The sequence below is a fragment of the Hyaena hyaena genome, unplaced genomic scaffold, assembly GCF_003009895.1.
Source record: "Hyaena hyaena isolate Hyena2069 unplaced genomic scaffold, ASM300989v1 scaffold_252, whole genome shotgun sequence".
Classification (NCBI taxonomy): domain Eukaryota; kingdom Metazoa; phylum Chordata; class Mammalia; order Carnivora; family Hyaenidae; genus Hyaena; species Hyaena hyaena.
The window spans coordinates 871,036-889,046 of NW_024080884.1; the positions used below are offsets into that span (position 1 = coordinate 871,036).

Genomic DNA, 18,011 nt, shown 5'->3' on the forward strand with positions numbered 1-18,011 from the left:
GTCTGTGAGATCCTTATAGGATCTGGCCTCTGTGTACCTCCCCTCCTCATCTCCTACTGCCACCTATTACTTGAAAGCCAGCTTATCCCTGCTTCAGGGCTGTTGCTTTTACTGTTCCTTCTGTTGGAAATGCTCTTCAAACAAGACGTTCTTGTGTGTGTGCATGTGTGTGTGTGTGTGTGTGTGTGTGTGTGTGTGATGCAGGTCCTAGTATAAATGCCATGTCAGAGACCATATCTGACTTCAAGAGTCCCCTTTCTCTGCCACTACCCCGGACAGTTCCTATCACATCATCTTACTGTATTTGTTTATAATACTATTTCCTGCTATTTCCCTGCCTATTAGAATGTAAGCTCCATGAAGCCTGGGATTTAATCTGTTTTGTTCACTGCTGTATGGCCAGTATCTAGAACAGTTCCTGACATATACTAGATGCTCAAAGATTTGTCAGACTACTGAAAGGAGAGATCCTCAACGCTTCTATCATTCAGTTAGAAGAGTCTAATACCTCATTACAAAAATGGGCAATGGTTACCTGGGTGGCTCAGTCAGTTAAGTGGCTGACTCTTGATTTCAGCTCAGGTCATGATCTTAGGGTATGTGAGATCGAGCCCCACTTTGGGCTCTGTGCTGACAGCATGGAGCCTGCTTGGGATTCTCTCTCTTTGCTCCCCCTCCCTCTCAAAATAAATAAATAAACATTTAAAAAAAGAAAAGAAAAATGGACAAAGTATATGAGCACTAAATTTGCAAAAGAAGAAATAAGTATCTAAACATATGAAAAATGTTTAACATCACAATAAATTAAAAATTACAATTTGTGTAGCACTGAGTTATCTTTTGCTTTCATAATCACAAAATATTTAAAAGAAGATCATAATACCTATATTAGTGAGGCGCTGGGAAACAGGGTCCCTCATACACTGTGGAGTTCTGGGGAGCACCGTATAGTCAGTTTTATCAATTTGTTAAAGACCCTTACAAATGAAAATGCCTTTCTCCCCGTAATTCTGCTTTTAGGAAGTTACCCCACAGAAACAATCATTCTTATCTACAAAGATCTGTGGTCATGGTACTGTTACTTTATAATAAAAAATTGAAAATATCAAAGTGACCAAAAGCATTTAGGTATATAGGATATTTTGGATGTGAGAAGCCAGGATTCAAACGGAAGCATCTCACAATTCTCACTTTTGCTTGGAAGGTTTGCATGGGGTGCAGTTGAGAAGGGCTGCTGATCTAAGGCAAGCCAAGGAATTTCCCAAACCAGACCCCTCACAGAAGCTCAGGGATGCAAAATGTCCTCAGCTGGTCTTTGTTGGGGGCAAGCCTGTGCAGAACTTGTCCTAAGGGAATAGAGGGTCTTCCTGGTGGGCGGGGCCGCATCCCTGGTGGTGGGTGTTGGTGTTGGACAGACCAAGTAGTAGAGGAGGGGAGGGCATAGCCATCCAGCTGTGGTGGTGGATGAGGGTGGAAGGTGGGAGTGATTTGGGGCAGAAGCCGATTCACTGCGGTGCTGCCTCATGTAGTGTGGTCAGGCTGGGTGTGCAAAATGATGCCTCAGCTCTAGGGCATCTCTGTGGAATGGGTGGGGTTCTAGAAAGTATTGAGATGGGGGGAGCAGGCATCAAATGTGACGTCATATGACCACCAAGGTAGAAAATGCTTGGGATATCCTGCCAAGTGGACAGCATGGCTGGGGATACAAATTTTCTCCACGTGAGGATAAGAAATACCATATATCTTTTTAAAAATGTATGCACAGGGTCGCCTGGGTGGCTCAGTTGGTTAAGCGTCCAACTTCGGCTCAGGTCATGATCTCGCAGTTTGTGAGTTCGAGCCTCGTGTTGGGCTCTGTGCTGACAGCTCAGAGCCTGGAGCCTGCTTCAGATTCTGTGCCTCCCTCTCTCTGCCCCTCCCCTGCTCATGCTCTGTGTCTTTCTCAAAAATAAATAAACATTAAAAAAAATTTTAAATATATGCACAGAAAAATTTTATTTATATCTGAAGTCCAAAATAACAAACCAAGGACTATTGGAGTTTAGCAAGATTGCCGAGTAAAAGGACCTGCATGAATGATTATCAACAGCCTTCTTTACATGAGCAGTGATCAATAAAACAGTGCCAGGGGATCCTAGGAAGGGGAACCAAGGAAGGAATGGAATGAATGGAAGGGAGATGTCATGTCTCATGGGTGGTATGAGCTTAGCGTTGGAAGTACATGTGTCCTGTGTAGAATGACAAGGAATACCACAGTCTTTATTTAATGTCCCTAAATTGCATCATGTGCTTCAATTCCCTTTCTGTCAAGATTAAGGCTATTGAAATGTTTTATAAAAATATATAATATATCTCCATCCCCATGGGGTCTCTCCTCTATCCAGGGGCTTTGAAGATTTCCACATAGAAGAAAATTTGGGGATCTCTTCTGTCTTCAGGTTATCATGACTACCCCTGAGACTGTTCAAGGGCATGCAGTTACATCAGGCAAAGGTAACCTCACCATCTTTGTGGTAAGTTTTTCTCTTGCTGTGGTTGCCTAGACTTTTTGGGTATAGAGCCTCAAGACCTAGGGTTCAATGGCCTCAACACCATGGGCCGCCCAACGACAGATCTCACCACTTTCCATGGTGGTGTTGTGGACCACAGATCCCTCCCACCTGAGTAACTTTATAACAGTTAAATTTTCTCTGGTTAGCTCACCTCAGTGAAACAGTATAGAAATAGTGTGTCAGCTGAAATCCTGATTCTTAAAAGTATGCATAAATTTCTATGGAAAAAATTCTGGAAGGATATTAATAATACCAGACCATGTTCTGTGTGTTTTATATGTAACACTTAGTACCTGGATGTCCATCCCAGGAGATGGGTTTAGAGAAGTGACATAACTCACTTAAATTCCCAACCCAGAGGAGGATTTGAACCCACACAGTCTATTCCAGAGCTTATGTGCTAAATAAATGCATTCTAGTATTTTTCCCTCTAACTGTTAACAATCTCTATCGGAGTGGTATGATTATAGGGATTCCATTTCTTCACTGAAACTTTCTTGACATTGCCCAATTTTTCTGTCCTAGCGAGTGGTACATCAGGGAGTACAGGATACTGGTTAAGAGCAAGGTGTGTGCAGCCAGCCTCCCCCAGTTAAGATCTCAGCTTGCCGCTTACTACCTGTGTGACCATGGAAGGTTGCTTCCCCTCTCTGAGCCTCCGCTTCCTCACCGGTAGAGTAGAACAATAGTGGTGTCTACCTCAGTGGGTTGTTGTGGGCAGTAGATGAGTTACCCTAGATACAGCTAGTGTGGTGTGCTGGGCACAGTTCCAAATCCTCTATGTGTAGATTATTAATACTGAGTAAGTGAGTCTGCAGGCTGCGGGCCCATCACACAATCCCTTCTTTCATCTGAGCTCCCACAATGAGATTGGTCCAAAAGGGTCATTCTGATGACAACTCCTTGGAGAACAGAATGTAGCTGTATCTCCCCTCCAGTCCCCAAATGAGATTAAATTATGGTGGGGACTCCAGGGAGGACAAAGTTTGAATGAGGAAGAATTGAGAAAGCTGAGTTTGCAGAGGCCCTTTTCTGAAGGCTTCTCACCTCTGGGGATCGGAGAAACCTAATCAGCAGCTTAGGGCCTGATTAGAGAACCCCTGTGAATGACAACCCCCCCCCCCCCCCGCCCTGGTCTAATTGCCTTCCTGGAATGCCCAGAATAGGACAGAGATACGGGCACTTATTAATCGGTGTAACTGTGGGTGCTGGGGCTTGAAAGCTGTAGGTGCTGAAGATGTTTATTCCTCTGGTTCCTGAAAGCCCCACTTAGACACCACACTCTGCTCGCGCCCAGCCCAGTCTTCTGGATTGGGTCTGCTGGAGGTGAGTGCAGCAATAGCAGATCAGAGAGAAAACGAACCACAGTTCAGATTCCAAGTGTACTTGACAACTTGTATCTTAGTTTCCTCTCATGTCAAATGGGTTTATCTCTTTTTCCTTAGAGAGTAGGGCCAAAGTGGGCAGTTGCTGGGGAGGCCAATGTGCTGGGAGTTACTAGGTTTGCTTCCCTCTTACAGTGATGCAAGACACTCAGACTTTGGGGCCTCAGTTTCCTCATCCATAACACGGGATGGACAATGCCTCTCATGCCTGCTTTGGGTGTTGCTTTCAGAATGAGAAGGGACAGGGTAGGTGGGACCACATGGAAAACTAAGGAGGCTATTTACAATTTTTTAAAATGTTTATTCATTTGTGTGTGTGTGAGAGAGAGAGAGAGAGAGAGAGAAAAAGAGTGAGAGAAAAAGAGGAAAAGAGAGAGAGAGAGAGACACAGAATATGAAGCTGTCAGCACAGAGCCTGATGCAGGACTCAGACCCATGAACCATGAGATCAGGACCAGAGCAGACGTGGGTCACTTAACCGAATGAGCCATCCAGGAGCCCCAAGGTGTCTATTTAAATATAAAGGTTTCTATTAATAAAAGGGGAAGAGCAAACACCTACCATGTTGAATCTCTAAGAAAATTGTAACTCTGGCAGGTACTTGGAATGCCATGGTATTGGCATTATGGAAAGAGCTGGAAGCTCTAAAATAGATCTGTCTCCTTTGCGGGAGAGTAATCTCCACATCTCTGTGATTCGTCAGGAAGGGTCACCATTAGCCCAAAGATCAGTCAATCAGTGATGCTGCAGAGAGGGCTTCGGTTGTGGATGGGTGGGTGGGGGATCTAGATTCCCACAGCTAGAGTCCATGAAGCTACTTTCCCTGAGACCCTGGCTAATCTGCCCCTGAGGCAAGAGAACTGAGGTCACTCATTTAGGACTTTGGGAGAGGCTCTACGGAGGTTAGTGACAGAGCCCCATCCAGAGACCTGATGCTCATGCTCATATTTGCAAGGATGGCTCTGTCTACTTGTCCCTATCATCAACACCCGCCCCCTACCCCACTCAATTCCCCCTTTAGAGGAAGGCTGTCCATCTGACATTACGACTCTCCCAGACGTGGGGAACCTGAGTCGTTCTGGGCATCAGGAAAGCAGTACTATCTACGCCTCTGAGAAGGACCAGCAGTCCTGGCAGTAGAAAGTCTTGTCAGGCTGCAAATCTAGGCTCTGCTCACTCCCAACCTCTTCCATTGGGAATTTGTTTCTAGGCAAGACCCATCTCCTCTCGGTGCCTCTCTTTCCTCATCTCTGTTTACCCCGTCTGAAGGCAGAAGGGCAAAACCATGACCTTTCACTTCCAAGATGAGTCTGTACCCTCAGTCCAGGAAGAAAATGGGTCAAAGCAGGTGTTGGTGAAGGAGAAGTGTAAAGAGATTTTGAGGTCAGCATTTGGGTAGACTTAATATGTCATTCTAGATGTTTATTTGTCAGATCACAGTGTGAGGAAGAACCTCAAGATTTCTACTTTTCAGGTCTTTCTTCCCACACCTCCCATCTGAATCACCATGACCACCATGGTGAAGGGCTTGGTGAAGGGTGAAGGCTTCTGGGTACCAGTTCTGGCTTTCCTTTCTAGCTATGTGACTTTTGGACAAGTCAGTTGACCTCTCTGAGTCCCACTTTCCTCACCTTAACATGGGTCACCACCCATGAGGATCAGATGAGCTAAAGGGCGCACAATGTTCTAAAATGAGGGATCATGAAAGTCATTTGTAATTTGGGGAAGGAGGGATCCACACCTTCCAGGGTGTGCAACTGAATCAGTCTCTGTGGAGCACACACTCTGCCATCTCATTTCATCCTACAACACTCCTGTGACTTACTGGAAAATGACTGACTAAAGTTTGTTTTCCAAACGAGTTCCTGGGGACTCTATTTTCACCTCTAGATTGAGCTGTTTCATTCCCTGAACACAGACAGAGTGTGGGTGGAAGGACCCTCTGTGTTTTTCACCATTGAAACATTCTGAAGACCCAAGCCCACCCTGACACTTTGAGTAGCAGTCAAAGCATCTTGTACCTCATTCCTTTATTCCCTTTTCCTCTTCAAGTCATCACAAGCAGATGATGCCAGTTCTATTATAGTGGCAGAGGGAGGATACTGTCATCTATGTCTGTTTAGTTCTATATATTCATCACTACATCCCTAGTGTCCAGACTACTGCCTGCACAGGGTATAAAGGCAGATCTTTTCAAAATCTTTGTTGCATAATTCCAGCTGAGAGCAATAGCTATATAACTTGAGGCACATCATTCTACCTTTGTATCTCACCATTTTTAAATAACTTTAAACCTGCCTTGGAAGATCTAAGTGGATTAGTTGTTCTGAGCTATATAAATACTCCTCAGATCCATGGCAGTATATCTCCCACAGCATGTGAAGATGGTGTCTGGGCTCTTATAACAAATCCCGTCCAAGGGCAGACTTTTTACTTTTAAAATCATCTACCAAAACATTGTCTGGTTGGATCCATAGTGGCCTCTTGGTTCCTAGGCCAGTGTTTCTCTGATCTAAAATGATACGCTGAAGTCTTCTGTCCTTTCTCTCTTCTGAAGCCCCTGTTAGTTTCCTGAGGCTCAGGGGAGGTTTGGGGGAGCATAAGTCATCTCAAAGAGCAGGAGATCTTGAGGACTTTCTCCTTTAGCTGTGGAATGTGGGAGAATTCCACGTCTTAGGTGTGTTTACCATGAGCTGTGGGTCTTGAGCAGATGTGACTAATGGGGAGGAAAGATAACCTGGACTTCCGGAGGTCCATCAAGACAGGCCTGTCCGGGAGCAGACTATTTCTATGTTGGATCAATGATTAGACTACAGATCACCGAGGGTGTGAAATCCCATTGTAGCTCAATACCCTGGAGCATAGTGGGCTCTTAATGGCCTTAAGGATTTACTTTCTTCCTGTGCATCCTTGAAAGCCAGCAATTTCAACTATTTCACAGCGTTAAAAACAGGAAACTGCTGCTTCACTGATCTATTCATATTTCCTCAGCAATTTAGTTTGTCTAGATTGCCTGGGACCAAATATTTCCCTCTGAGGCCACACTGAGGCCCCCTTAGGTCTTTTCCCTGCCTGAAAATTTTGTGAAGCTGCTACTTGTTTTCCCTAAACTTAATTGTTAGGACGCCAACTGGCTCTTCTGTCTAGAATTATCTATCATTTTGAAATAGTTCAGGAATTTAGACAATGTATCCCAAGGCAAGGTGGACCTGTGCTTGGAGAGACCAGGCTTTCAAGCTCCCCTGCTGATCAGTGGCCACTCGGCAACTTTGGCTTTCTTTAAAATTGCCCTCTGCCCTTTGCAACATGGGCCTACTTGATACTCAGAAGAATCATATTCGGGTGTGTTTTGAACTCAGAGAGCCTCCATGCTGCTCCATCTCAAAATGGAGGGCCTGGTCATCCTGGGATCTGGATTTAGGAAGATTTCAGGAGCTGGCTACAGTACAACAGACCTGGAGACTTTCCTAAGTTTTCTATTTTCTCCCTTGAGCATCTGCTTTTCTTCGCCATCCATAGATCAGTCTGATTTCAGTTGAACCACTGTTTGTGCACTGTCTTTCCAGAACCCATTTGGCAAAGTCTTCTGGCGTTCTTACTGGTCCAGTGATGATAGGGCTACTGATTCTGACGGTGCTGGCGTCTGGCAAACAGACAATTTTATTTTGTGTTTATTTATTCATCAATATTTCTTTCCAAAAGAGACTTGCAGTGACCCATAAAAATGCATGGCACGCAGTAAGATACAATAAATTAAAAATGAGGGATGAGACTCGGGCAAAGTTCACGTCGGTAGATGATAATGAGGACCCAGGAGCAATGTTGGTTCACATGACTTTGGTCTTCCTACTTTAAGCTGTGCTAGAGGTGAAGGCTCCTTGGTGGCCACACAGACCTCATTAGAGTTTGATTCTGCTGGTCGTCCCGTGCGTCCTTCTGCCCTCCCATCCCTGCAGACAAGATGTAGCCAGTAAAGGTGATACTAGAGAAGGGGGGGACATGTGCAGTGTTGTCAACGTTTGGGACATAAAAACGGCATCCCTCACATGATGTCCATATTCATGAGCAAATAGATAGTGTCTGGGGACATGCTTGGGAGACAGACAGACGTGGTTCAAATCTCAGTGTGGTGGTTTACTTCAACCACACTAGGCCTCTGTTGTCTGGTCCACAAATAGGGACGACGCTATGAACTGGGGTGAGGTGTTGTAGGAAATAAATGAGGCAGTTTATGTAAAGCACCTAGGACAGTATCTGGCGCACAGGTGGGGGCTGGGCTGTCTTGCTGCCATTCTTTGTTATCCTTATCAGTATGTGCTCTTTCCATCTCTTACTGGACTTTCAAGAGAAGTGAGACCATCACGTTACAGAGCAGAAAGCAGCTCTAAGCTCCTTCTGTGCAGCCTTCTCATGTGAGGACACGGATCCAGAGACAGGAAGATGGTGGCTTAGGTTTACACAGTGCATCTGTGGCAGAAACTGGACTTGAATTCAGGCCCTAGATGCACTTTCCAGCCTTCCTGCTATATACCCTCTCAGGCTTATCCTACTCAACTGCCTCTCCCCCGCCATGACGCTTCTCCCTCCAAGGAAAATAGTTCCCCTCACCCAGGGGAGGGTGGTGGCCGACTGAAGTGGGTCTCCTGATCTATGTTTCCCCAGCCCAGACTGCCTGAAACTGGACCACAGAGTCCCAGTGATGAGCCCCGGTATAGGTTAGCAGAAGCACAATGAACTTGGAATCAGAAGTCGTGGTGCCGTCATTAACTGTGTGGCCTTGGGAAAGCTGGTTTAGTCACCCTGTGCCTCATTTTACTTAGCAATTAAATGGGGGATAAATGGCATTTCTGAGAGGCATAGCAACCCAGTGGTTGAAAAATCATTTTTGGAGCAGTTGCATGTGTTGAGTATTTACTCCATTCTAGGAACGATGCCTGTGTTTCCATGAATTATCTTTTACCATTCAGAACATGGCAGTGATGTTATAGTTATTACGTAGATATTGAGAATAAGTTTCTAGATCAAGTACTTGCCCAAGGTCTCCCAAATAGAAATGACTGAGTCTGAGTTGGGAATGAGCGCTGTCTGTCTTTAGTGCCCATTTTCTTAGCCCTTATGCTATTCGACTGGGATTCCAGCCTTACTTGTTTTTAAGTTTTATTTATTTATTTTGAAAGAGGCAGAGACAGCACAAGTGGGGGAGTCTCAGAGACAGAGGGAGAGGGAGAACTCCAAGCAGGCTCCACACTGTCAGTGCGGAGCCCAATGTGGGCCTGGAACTCATGAAATTGTGAGATCATGACCTAAGCAGAAACCACGAGTCAGATGCTCAACCCACTGGGCCACCTAGGCACCCCTCCAGTCTTATCTTTTAAATAAATTTTTGTTTATTTTTTTAATTGAAGTATAATTAATATACAGTGTTATATTGGTTTCAGATGTACAATATAGTGATTCAGCAATTTTATACATCACTCAGTGCTCATCGCATTAAGTGTTGTTACTCCATTTCACCCATTGCCCCTCCACCTCCCTTCTGGTAACCACCAGTTTGTTCTCTGTATTTAAGAGTCTTGGGGTTTTTTTGTCCCTTTTTCTCTTTATTTGTTTCTTTGTTTTATATCTTAAATCCCAAATTCAGAATTTAAGAGTAAAGTCACATGGTATTTGTGAAATCATATGGTATTTGTCTTCCTCTGTCTAACTTATTTTACTCAGCACAATACACTCTAGCCCCATCTATGTTGTTGCAAATGGCAAGAACTTATTTTAAAAAATTTAAATGTTTATTTGTTTTTGAGAGAAAGAACAGAGCACCAGTGGGGGTTGAGCAGAGAGAGAGAGGGAAACAGAATACAAAGCAGGCTCCAGGCTCTGAGCTGTCAGCAGAGAGCACGACAGGGGCTCAAAGTCACTAACCCTGAGATCATGACCTGAGCTGAAGTCTGACACTTAACCAGCTGAGCCACCCAGGGGCCCAATATCTTATTTTTTAAATTAATTTAATTCTGGGTGAAACACACACACACACACACACACACCATATCTTCTTTATCTATTCATTTATGGATGGACACCTGGGTTGCTTCCATATCTTGGCTATTGTAAATAATGCTGCCAGAAACATAGGGGTGCATGTATCTTTTAGAATTAGTGTTTTCCTTTTTTGGGGGATAAGTACCCAGTAGTGGAATTAGTGGCCCATATGGTAATTTTATTTTTAATTTTTTGAGGACCCTTCATACTGTTTGTTTATCCAGTGGTTATAGGGTGATCGAGACCCTGATACCTCAGGGGTTTCTCTCTCTATTAGGAAGTAGCCACTTCTGAACAAAACTGCCTTGAAAATGTCTCACAAGGCCCTGAAAAACTCTTTATATTTTGTACTGGGAGTGGGGTGGTCCCATGGTGATGATTTGTGTCTCCATTTTCTACTCTTTGTGGGTGAAAGTATGCACATAAATGTGAATAGTTAACTGATCCCCATAGCATTTCTACTAAAATGTCACCTTTTCAATGAAATTCATTTTTTTATTAAAAATTTTTAAAGGTTTTTTTTATTTTTGTGTGAGAGAGAGACAGAGCACGAGTGGGGGAGAAGCAGAGAGGGAGGGAGACCCAGAATTCAAAGCAGGCTCCAGGCAGCAGAGACCCTGACATGGAACTCATGAACTGCAGGTCATGACCTGAGCGGAAGCTGGACACCCAATCAACTGAGCCACCCAGGTGTCTCATGAAACTTCTTTTTTAAAAAAATGTTTATTGGGGTGCCTGGGTGGCTCAGTTGGTTGGGCGGCTGACTTCGGCTCAGGTCATGATCTCACGGTTTGTGGGTTTGAGCGCCGTGTCAGGCTCTGTGCTGACAGCTAGCTCAGAGCCTGGAGCCTACTTCAGATTCTGTGTCTCCCTCTCTCTTTGACCCTCCCCTGCTCATGCTGTCTCTCTCTCAGAAGTAAAAAAAAAGTTAAAAAATAAATAAATAAAATGTTTATTTACTTATTTTGAGAGAGAGAGAGAATGAGTATAGTGTGGGAGGGGGAGAGAGAGAGAGAAAGAGAGAGAGAGAGAGAGAGAGAGAGTCCCAAGCAGGCTCCATGCTCAGCCCAGAGCCCGACATAGGGCTCTACCTCACAAACTGTGAGATCATGACCTGAGCCGAAATCAAAAGTCGGATGCTAAACCGACTGAGCCATCCAGGCACCCTTCCCATGAACTTCTCATGGTCCTGTTTCATACTCCCTTCTTAACTTTGGCTCTCCCAATTCCCCACATCCTGGGTGGTGTGTGTGTGTGTGTGTGTGTGTGTGTGTGTGTGTGTGTGTTTAACAGCACTTGTAATCATCTATCATGGTAGAAAAAAAATTTCTTCTTTAAAAAAAAATATATTGTATATGAGTGGCCCTCGGCTAGAATGACTGCTCTAGAAGGCAGACATCTTTGTTTGTGGTATTCTGAGCAGCCAGAAGAATGCTTCCCACATGGTAAGTTCTCAGTAGATTCTTATTGAATAAATAATGAATATAGCCTCTCTTTCTCTCTCTCTTTGTTTTCCCCCTTGGTCAGGATGATTTGGGTGAATTTCTTTTAGAACACAGCAAATCATTGTTTCGGCCGAAGGTCAAGATTAGATTGGGCTGTAAGGGGGAAAAAACCCTCCTAAATATTCACATTGTCAGGAATTCAACAGGGGAAAAACACACCAGATGCTGACCTTTATTTCATCCACAGATCAGCTTTTGTCAAACATTGATCAAAGTTTCATTTTCTTATTTATCTGAAATCCTATGAGATCTCTCTCAAATTCAGTTTTTATTTCAAAGATGGAAGGAGGACAAAAATACCCACCTTTGAAGTCTGCATTCAGTATTCCCATTATGCCAGATCATCTGCATCCAAAGGTACAGAGACAAGATTGTCCAAATACTTGGCAAGAACATTCGAATTCTAAACCCAGTGTGATGCCTTTGTCCCTTAATGAGCTGGGCAGGCTAATTCTGGAATGGCTCGATTCAAGTATCTCATTGATTGATAATGATCTGGCATTTAAAAAAATGGGACAGGTCCTTTGGAATAAGAGAATTTGGAAACCAGGCCATGCTGCTTGGCAGGAACAGAGAAGAAGTGACTTGGCGAGCAACAGGTGGTAGAGATTCTAACAAAACTTGTCCTTTGCGGCTCACTGTCTTGCATGCATCCAGCGCCATTGTGTTCATGTGCGCATCAAATGCAACCACAAAAAGAGATAGAGTTGATGCTGGGACTCCAGGGGGCTGTGGACTGGGAGATAAGGAGATGCCAAAATGTCCATAAACCTAGGAACATGTTACTCTGTTAGTGCAGAATTTAGAAAAAATAATTCTAAGTGTGTGAATCAGACCATGTGCGAGGAACGGTACATCTGTTATGTTCTTCACGATAGTAACTTTGGCATCGAAATGCCGATTACACCAAGAAGGAGACTGAAACTCAGATACATGCATGAACATCCCAAGGTCTCAAGGGATTTAAACCTAGGTCTGATTTCAAAGCCCACGTACTTAACACTATACCACTTGGCTTTTTCCAACAAAGTGGTGCTTTCTAGCTCTGTCGTGAAGCTGATGAGGGTTTCCAATTGGGAACCTGTTTGGAAGTTTGGAAACGTCTAAGGAACTGAGTTCTAGCCCCAGCTGTGAAATATGAACTTGTCACTTCATCTCTTTGACCCACATATTCTTTTCTCAAAAATGGGATGAACAACATATGCTTTGAAAGATTTCCAAAAATCAAATGAATTAAAGTTTGTTAAAAAAATATAAAATGCTTTACAAACCTAAAAAATCATTACCATGGCTGAGAGTGATCAAATCAATCACCTTAATTTGCCTTTAATGGGATTTTATTTATTTATTTTTTAATTTCAGTGGATGACCTAGGATTCATGGCAGAGAATGACACTGTGGTGACAGAGTTCATTCTGATGGCGTTCCAGCTGTCACCAGAGCTGCAGATGGGTCTCTTCTTTGTGTTTCTGGTCCTGTATTTCATCACCATGGGGGGCAATCTGGGCATGATAATGTTGATTCAGAGAGACCTTCGTCTCCAAACTCCGATGTACTTCTTCCTCCGCCACCTTTCCTTCCTGGACATTTGCTACTCTTCGGTCATTGTCCCTCAGTTACTTGAGACCTTGGGTACGCATAAGATGGCCATCACCTACGAGCGCTGTGCCACCCAGTTCTTCTTCTTTACACTCTATGCGAGCACTGAATGTTTCCTTTTGGCTGTGATGGCTTATGACCGCTATATGGCTGTGTGTAACCCCCTCTTCTATGCCACTGCCATGACACCACAGACCTGCCTGGGGCTGGTGGCTGGGGCATATGCTGGGGCCATGGTGAATGCTGTGATCCGCACTGGGTGTACCTTTTCAATCTCCTTCTGTAAGTCCAACCACGTGGACTTCTTTTTTTGTGATCTCCCTCCCCTGCTGAAGCTTGCGTGTAGTGAGACCAAGCCACGGGAATGGGTCATCTACCTCTTAGCTTTCTTGGTCATTACAACCAGCATTTCAGTGATTCTTATATCCTACTTTTTTATCATTCATGCCATTCTGAAGATTCGTACAGCAGGTGGCAAAGCCAAGACTTTCTCCACCTGTGCTTCTCACATGACTGCAGTGGCTCTCTTCTTTGGGACACTCGTATTCATCTACTTGAAAAGTAACATGGGCAAATCCCTTGGGGAGGATAAGATTGTGTCAGTATTTTACACCGTGGTCATCCCTATGCTGAACCCAATGATCTACAGCCTGAGAAACAAGGAAGTGAAGGAGGCCCTGAAGAAAGCTCTCAACAGGATAAAGGGTTCCCAAATAGAGTAAGACTTGAGCTCCATTAATTCAGAAGCTCCTGCAAATCATCCTCTGGGCTTTGGGTTTCTCTCCTTAACACATGAACTAGATTTCACAATGACAAAGACATACAGAGGCAAAAAAAATGTAGCTTTGGGTACCAGCAATTTCTTTATTAGCTCTATGACCTTCAGTCAGAAATTCTCTGCCCCAGTTTTCACATCAGTAAAAATTCCTGCCTTGCTATGATTAAAGGCAGGATGAAGAGAGATGGAATGCCAAAGGGCTTTATAAATAATAACACGCTGTAAAATTGAAAATTGACTTTCTTACCTGTCCTGGGTATTGCTGGGCGTTTTCTCAGCTACTTGAATTCAAAAGAATTCAAGCTACCAAGGTAACTTTTGCACTTGAATAATCATAAAACTATGGCTTCCTGTTTACATGGTGAGGGTAGTTACATTCTTTGGTTGTGGGAGCTATGTGGAAATCAGCCTTGACCAAAGAAACCTGTTCCCAACATTCAATCATATCCAATTTAGGTGTTTGGCATAGAAAATACAAGTAGCTAAAGAGAGGAAGAAAAAAAAGAGGGGAAAGGAGATGTAAACTGGTCAATGTTCACTTAGAAAATGTTTGCCTACTTCCCAAGATAGCACGGAGGACCAAGATACTGTAGAATAAAAGAAAGACGTAATGTTTGCATTAATTATTGGAAGTAATTTGATCTGATGTAGAGCTGAACTGGGTCCCACATATAACTTCTGAAATATTTCTTGATCCCCAAAGGTCAGAAGCTCTATTTTATTTCTGGAGGATTGTTCAAAGGCCATCTCAAGCTATTTTCTAGTTTCCATTAATGAAAACCACTATCTACCTCCATCTTGGGTAGTTCTTTTACTTTATTGCCAGAAGACAGATAACCATGAATTGCACTGCCACCTTTTAATGATCTACACATTGGCTAGAAACATTACTTGGCAAATGTCTCCATAGTGATTCCACAATTGTATTCATCAAAGCAGCAAATATTTATGGACTATCCACTATGTATCAGACATAATACTAGGTTCAGGAATATAGAAATAAATAACATAGACATGGTTCCTCCTTTGTGGGGATTAGAACCTGCAGCATAGACACATATAAACCATTATGGTTGATTTATTTTTTCATATGGTTTTGGAAAGTGGAACAAAAAGCAACACAGGATGCTGTTTTACTGTACAGTAGGGTTCTGACCTAGTTTCGTGTGGTCAGAAAAGGCTTCCCTGAGGAACTGACATTTATGCTGAGGCTTAGTGGGAGGCGTGTCGTAGTCCTGGGCTGAGGAGCTGTGGGAAGCCAGAGTGGCTGCAGCATAAGGACAGGAACTGAGTGTGACATATGGCTGGAGAATTCAGGAGCAACTGGGTCACAGAGAACCTCACAGGCTCTCTTAGGGACTTGTGGACTTTACTGCAAGAGCAAGGCTTGAAATGGTCATATATGAATTTTAAGAGATCCCCTTGGCGGTAGTGTGACGGATGGGAAGGGGGGACCTGTGGGGGTGCAGATGGAGGAAAGTATACCCATTTCATCTAAGAGGCAACAAATGGTGCATTCTGGGATGTGGGGTTTAATTTCCACACAGTGCTGTGTGCTTCATTCTAAAATACGTACAAAGGCAGGGCACCTGAATGGCTCAGTGGTTTGAGTGTCTGACTCTTGATTTTGGTTCAGCTCATGATCCGAGGGTCATAGGATCGAGCCTTGTGTTGGTGCTTGTGTATGCTCTCTATTGAAATGAAATGAAATGAAATGAAATGAAATGAAATGAAATGAAGTGAAATAAAATATGTTTAAGAGGCAAGAAAGCTCACAGGTGCATGGCCATGATGTTGGTATAGCACTGATTCTTAGAAAATGGTGAAATTTGGGAAATACACTTTTGGAGGCATCTACTTTTTCATTGGTTCACCTTTCCTTCTCTGCATGCAGCTTTCCTTAGATATGGATCAAAAGGCCATCAACTTCTCCCTCTCAAGAAGGCAACACATTTTCATTAACTCCTACTGTGTGCCCAGCTATTTCAGTAGGTTGAAGAAACCACTCCTTGCAGGGTTTCTTACATGCTGAAAGTCAGGAAAAGCCTTTAACTTAAAAAATATATAAATGCAGGTCCCCTGGGTGGCTCAGTCGGTTAAGCACCTGACTTTGGCTCAGATCATGATCTCACAGTTTGTGAGTTCAATCCCTGTTTCAGACTCTCTGCTGTCAGCATAGAGGCTGCTTCAGATCCTCTGTGTTCCTCTCTCTCTCTCTCTGCCCTTCCCACTCTCGTGCTCTCTCTCTCTCTCAAAAATAAATAAACATTTAAAAAGTACATATAAGGGGGGAAAATACTGGACAGTGAGCGTGCTATTTTGGTGATGGTGGCGGCTTCCAAGATTCCTCCCATCTTCTACTTGGTGAGTGGCCACAAACTGCCTAAAAAGGAATGATCTTGGATGCAGGTGCAGTATGTGATGTATATACAACTACTTCCGGCATGCACCAAGTGGATAAAAATAAAATTTTTATTTTTAGTGTGTTTTAGGGGATAGTTTTCTGATTAATGTGTGAAGGCATTGAAAGAAACTGCATTTATGGTGAATTTCCACTTGCATAATTTAATAAACAAGTAAAACGTCTATAAATCCCCTAATGTGTGTTGAGCTCCGTGAAGAGATTTTACTTATCTCATTAACAGCTCTTCTTCTTTTTATTTTTTAATTTTATTATTGAAGTATAGTTGACATACAGCATTATATTAGTTTCAGATGTATAACACAGTGATTCGACAGTTGTATACATTACTTGGTGCTCACTACGTTAACTCTGTGTGTGTGTGTGTGTGTGTGTGTGTGTGTGTGTGTGTAGTTTCTAGTTTCTCTATACAGTATCATGTCACTTGCAAATAGCACCAGCTTTACTTCTTCTTTACCAGTCTGGATGCCTTGTATTTCTGTTTTCTTGCCTGGGCTAGGACTTCCAATATTATATTGAGTAAAAGTGGCAAGAGTGGACATCTTTGCCTTGTTCGTGATTGGTTTCGTTTTGAAAATAGACTTTACAGTAATCTTTTAGAAAAGTCTATTTTATTTAAAAATCTATTGATTTTATGTGTCAGTTTTGACTGAGTCACAGGGTGCCCAGATATTTGGTGAAACATTATTTCTGGGGTATCCGTGAAGACGCTTCCAGACGGTATTTGCATCTGAATCAGTGGACCCAGTGAAGCAAGCCGCCCTCCCCCTATAGAGGGGCATGATCCAATCCATTAAGTCTTGAGTAGAACAATAGGCAGAGGAAGGGAGAACTCCTTCCTCTTGCTCTGCCTGACTGCCTGGGGTGTACTTGGAGTGGGAGTCACACCATTGGCTCTCCTGGTTCTCGGGCTTCAGACTGAACTACACCACTGTTTTCCTGAGTCTCCTGGATGGTTTCAGCTTCCATACAAGAATCTGCATGAGCTAGTTCCTTATAATAAATGTCCTATGCAGGGAGCCTGGGTGGCTCAGTCAGTTAAGCATCTGACTTCGGCTCAAGTCATGATCTCACAGTGCACGAGTTCAAGCCCCACGTCAGGATCTGTGCTGACAGCTCAGACTCTGGAGCCTGCTTAGGATTCTGTGTCTCCCTCTCTCTCTGCCCCTCCCCCATTTGTACTGTGTCTGTCTCTCTCTCTCAAAAGTAAATTTAAAAAAATGTCCTATGCCATAAACAGATCTGTCTTCTCCAAAAGTTTCCTACCACCCTCTTTATTATTTATTATTGTTTTGTGATAAAAATACTTAAGATTGACTCCTTTAACAAATTTTTAATGTAGTATTTTTAGTATAGATTGTGGTGATATTTTCACTATCACAAGCTTTCCTGAAGTGGTCAAAAAATCTCCATAAAGGGGCTCCTGGATGGCTCAGTTGGTTAAGCATCTGACTCCTGATTTTGGCTCAGGTCATGATCATGATATCCTGGTCATGAGATCGAGCCCCTTATCAGGCTTGATATGGAGTGCAGAGCCTGCTTGGGATTCTCTCTTTCTATGCTCCTTCCCCACTCATGCTCTCTCTCTCTCTCTCTCTCAAAAGAAATAAATAAAACTCGAAAAAAGAAAAATCTCCATATATATATCTGGCTGGTTCTGTATCTCTAGAAAACCCTGAATAATAAAATCCAGTTGGTAATATGGGAGTCAGTCTTTTTTTTTAACCCCTTCAG

At 43.4% G+C, this 18,011-nt stretch overlaps 1 protein-coding gene across 1 annotated transcript; it reads left to right on the forward strand.

The window, feature by feature from the left end:
• The first annotated feature begins 12,857 nt into the window (after nucleotides 1–12,857).
• On the forward strand, nucleotides 12,858–13,799 carry LOC120240313 (olfactory receptor 9I1-like). Its single transcript, XM_039245031.1, has one exon. It carries the CDS (start codon nucleotides 12,858–12,860, stop codon nucleotides 13,797–13,799), a length of 942 nt encoding a protein of 313 aa, XP_039100962.1.
• The last annotated feature ends 4,212 nt before the right edge of the window (nucleotides 13,800–18,011 follow it).

Coding starts and splice junctions, on each gene's coding strand:
- LOC120240313 (XM_039245031.1), top strand. CDS start 12,858: ATGGCAGAGAATGACACTGTGGTGACAGAGTTCATTCTGATGGCGTTC.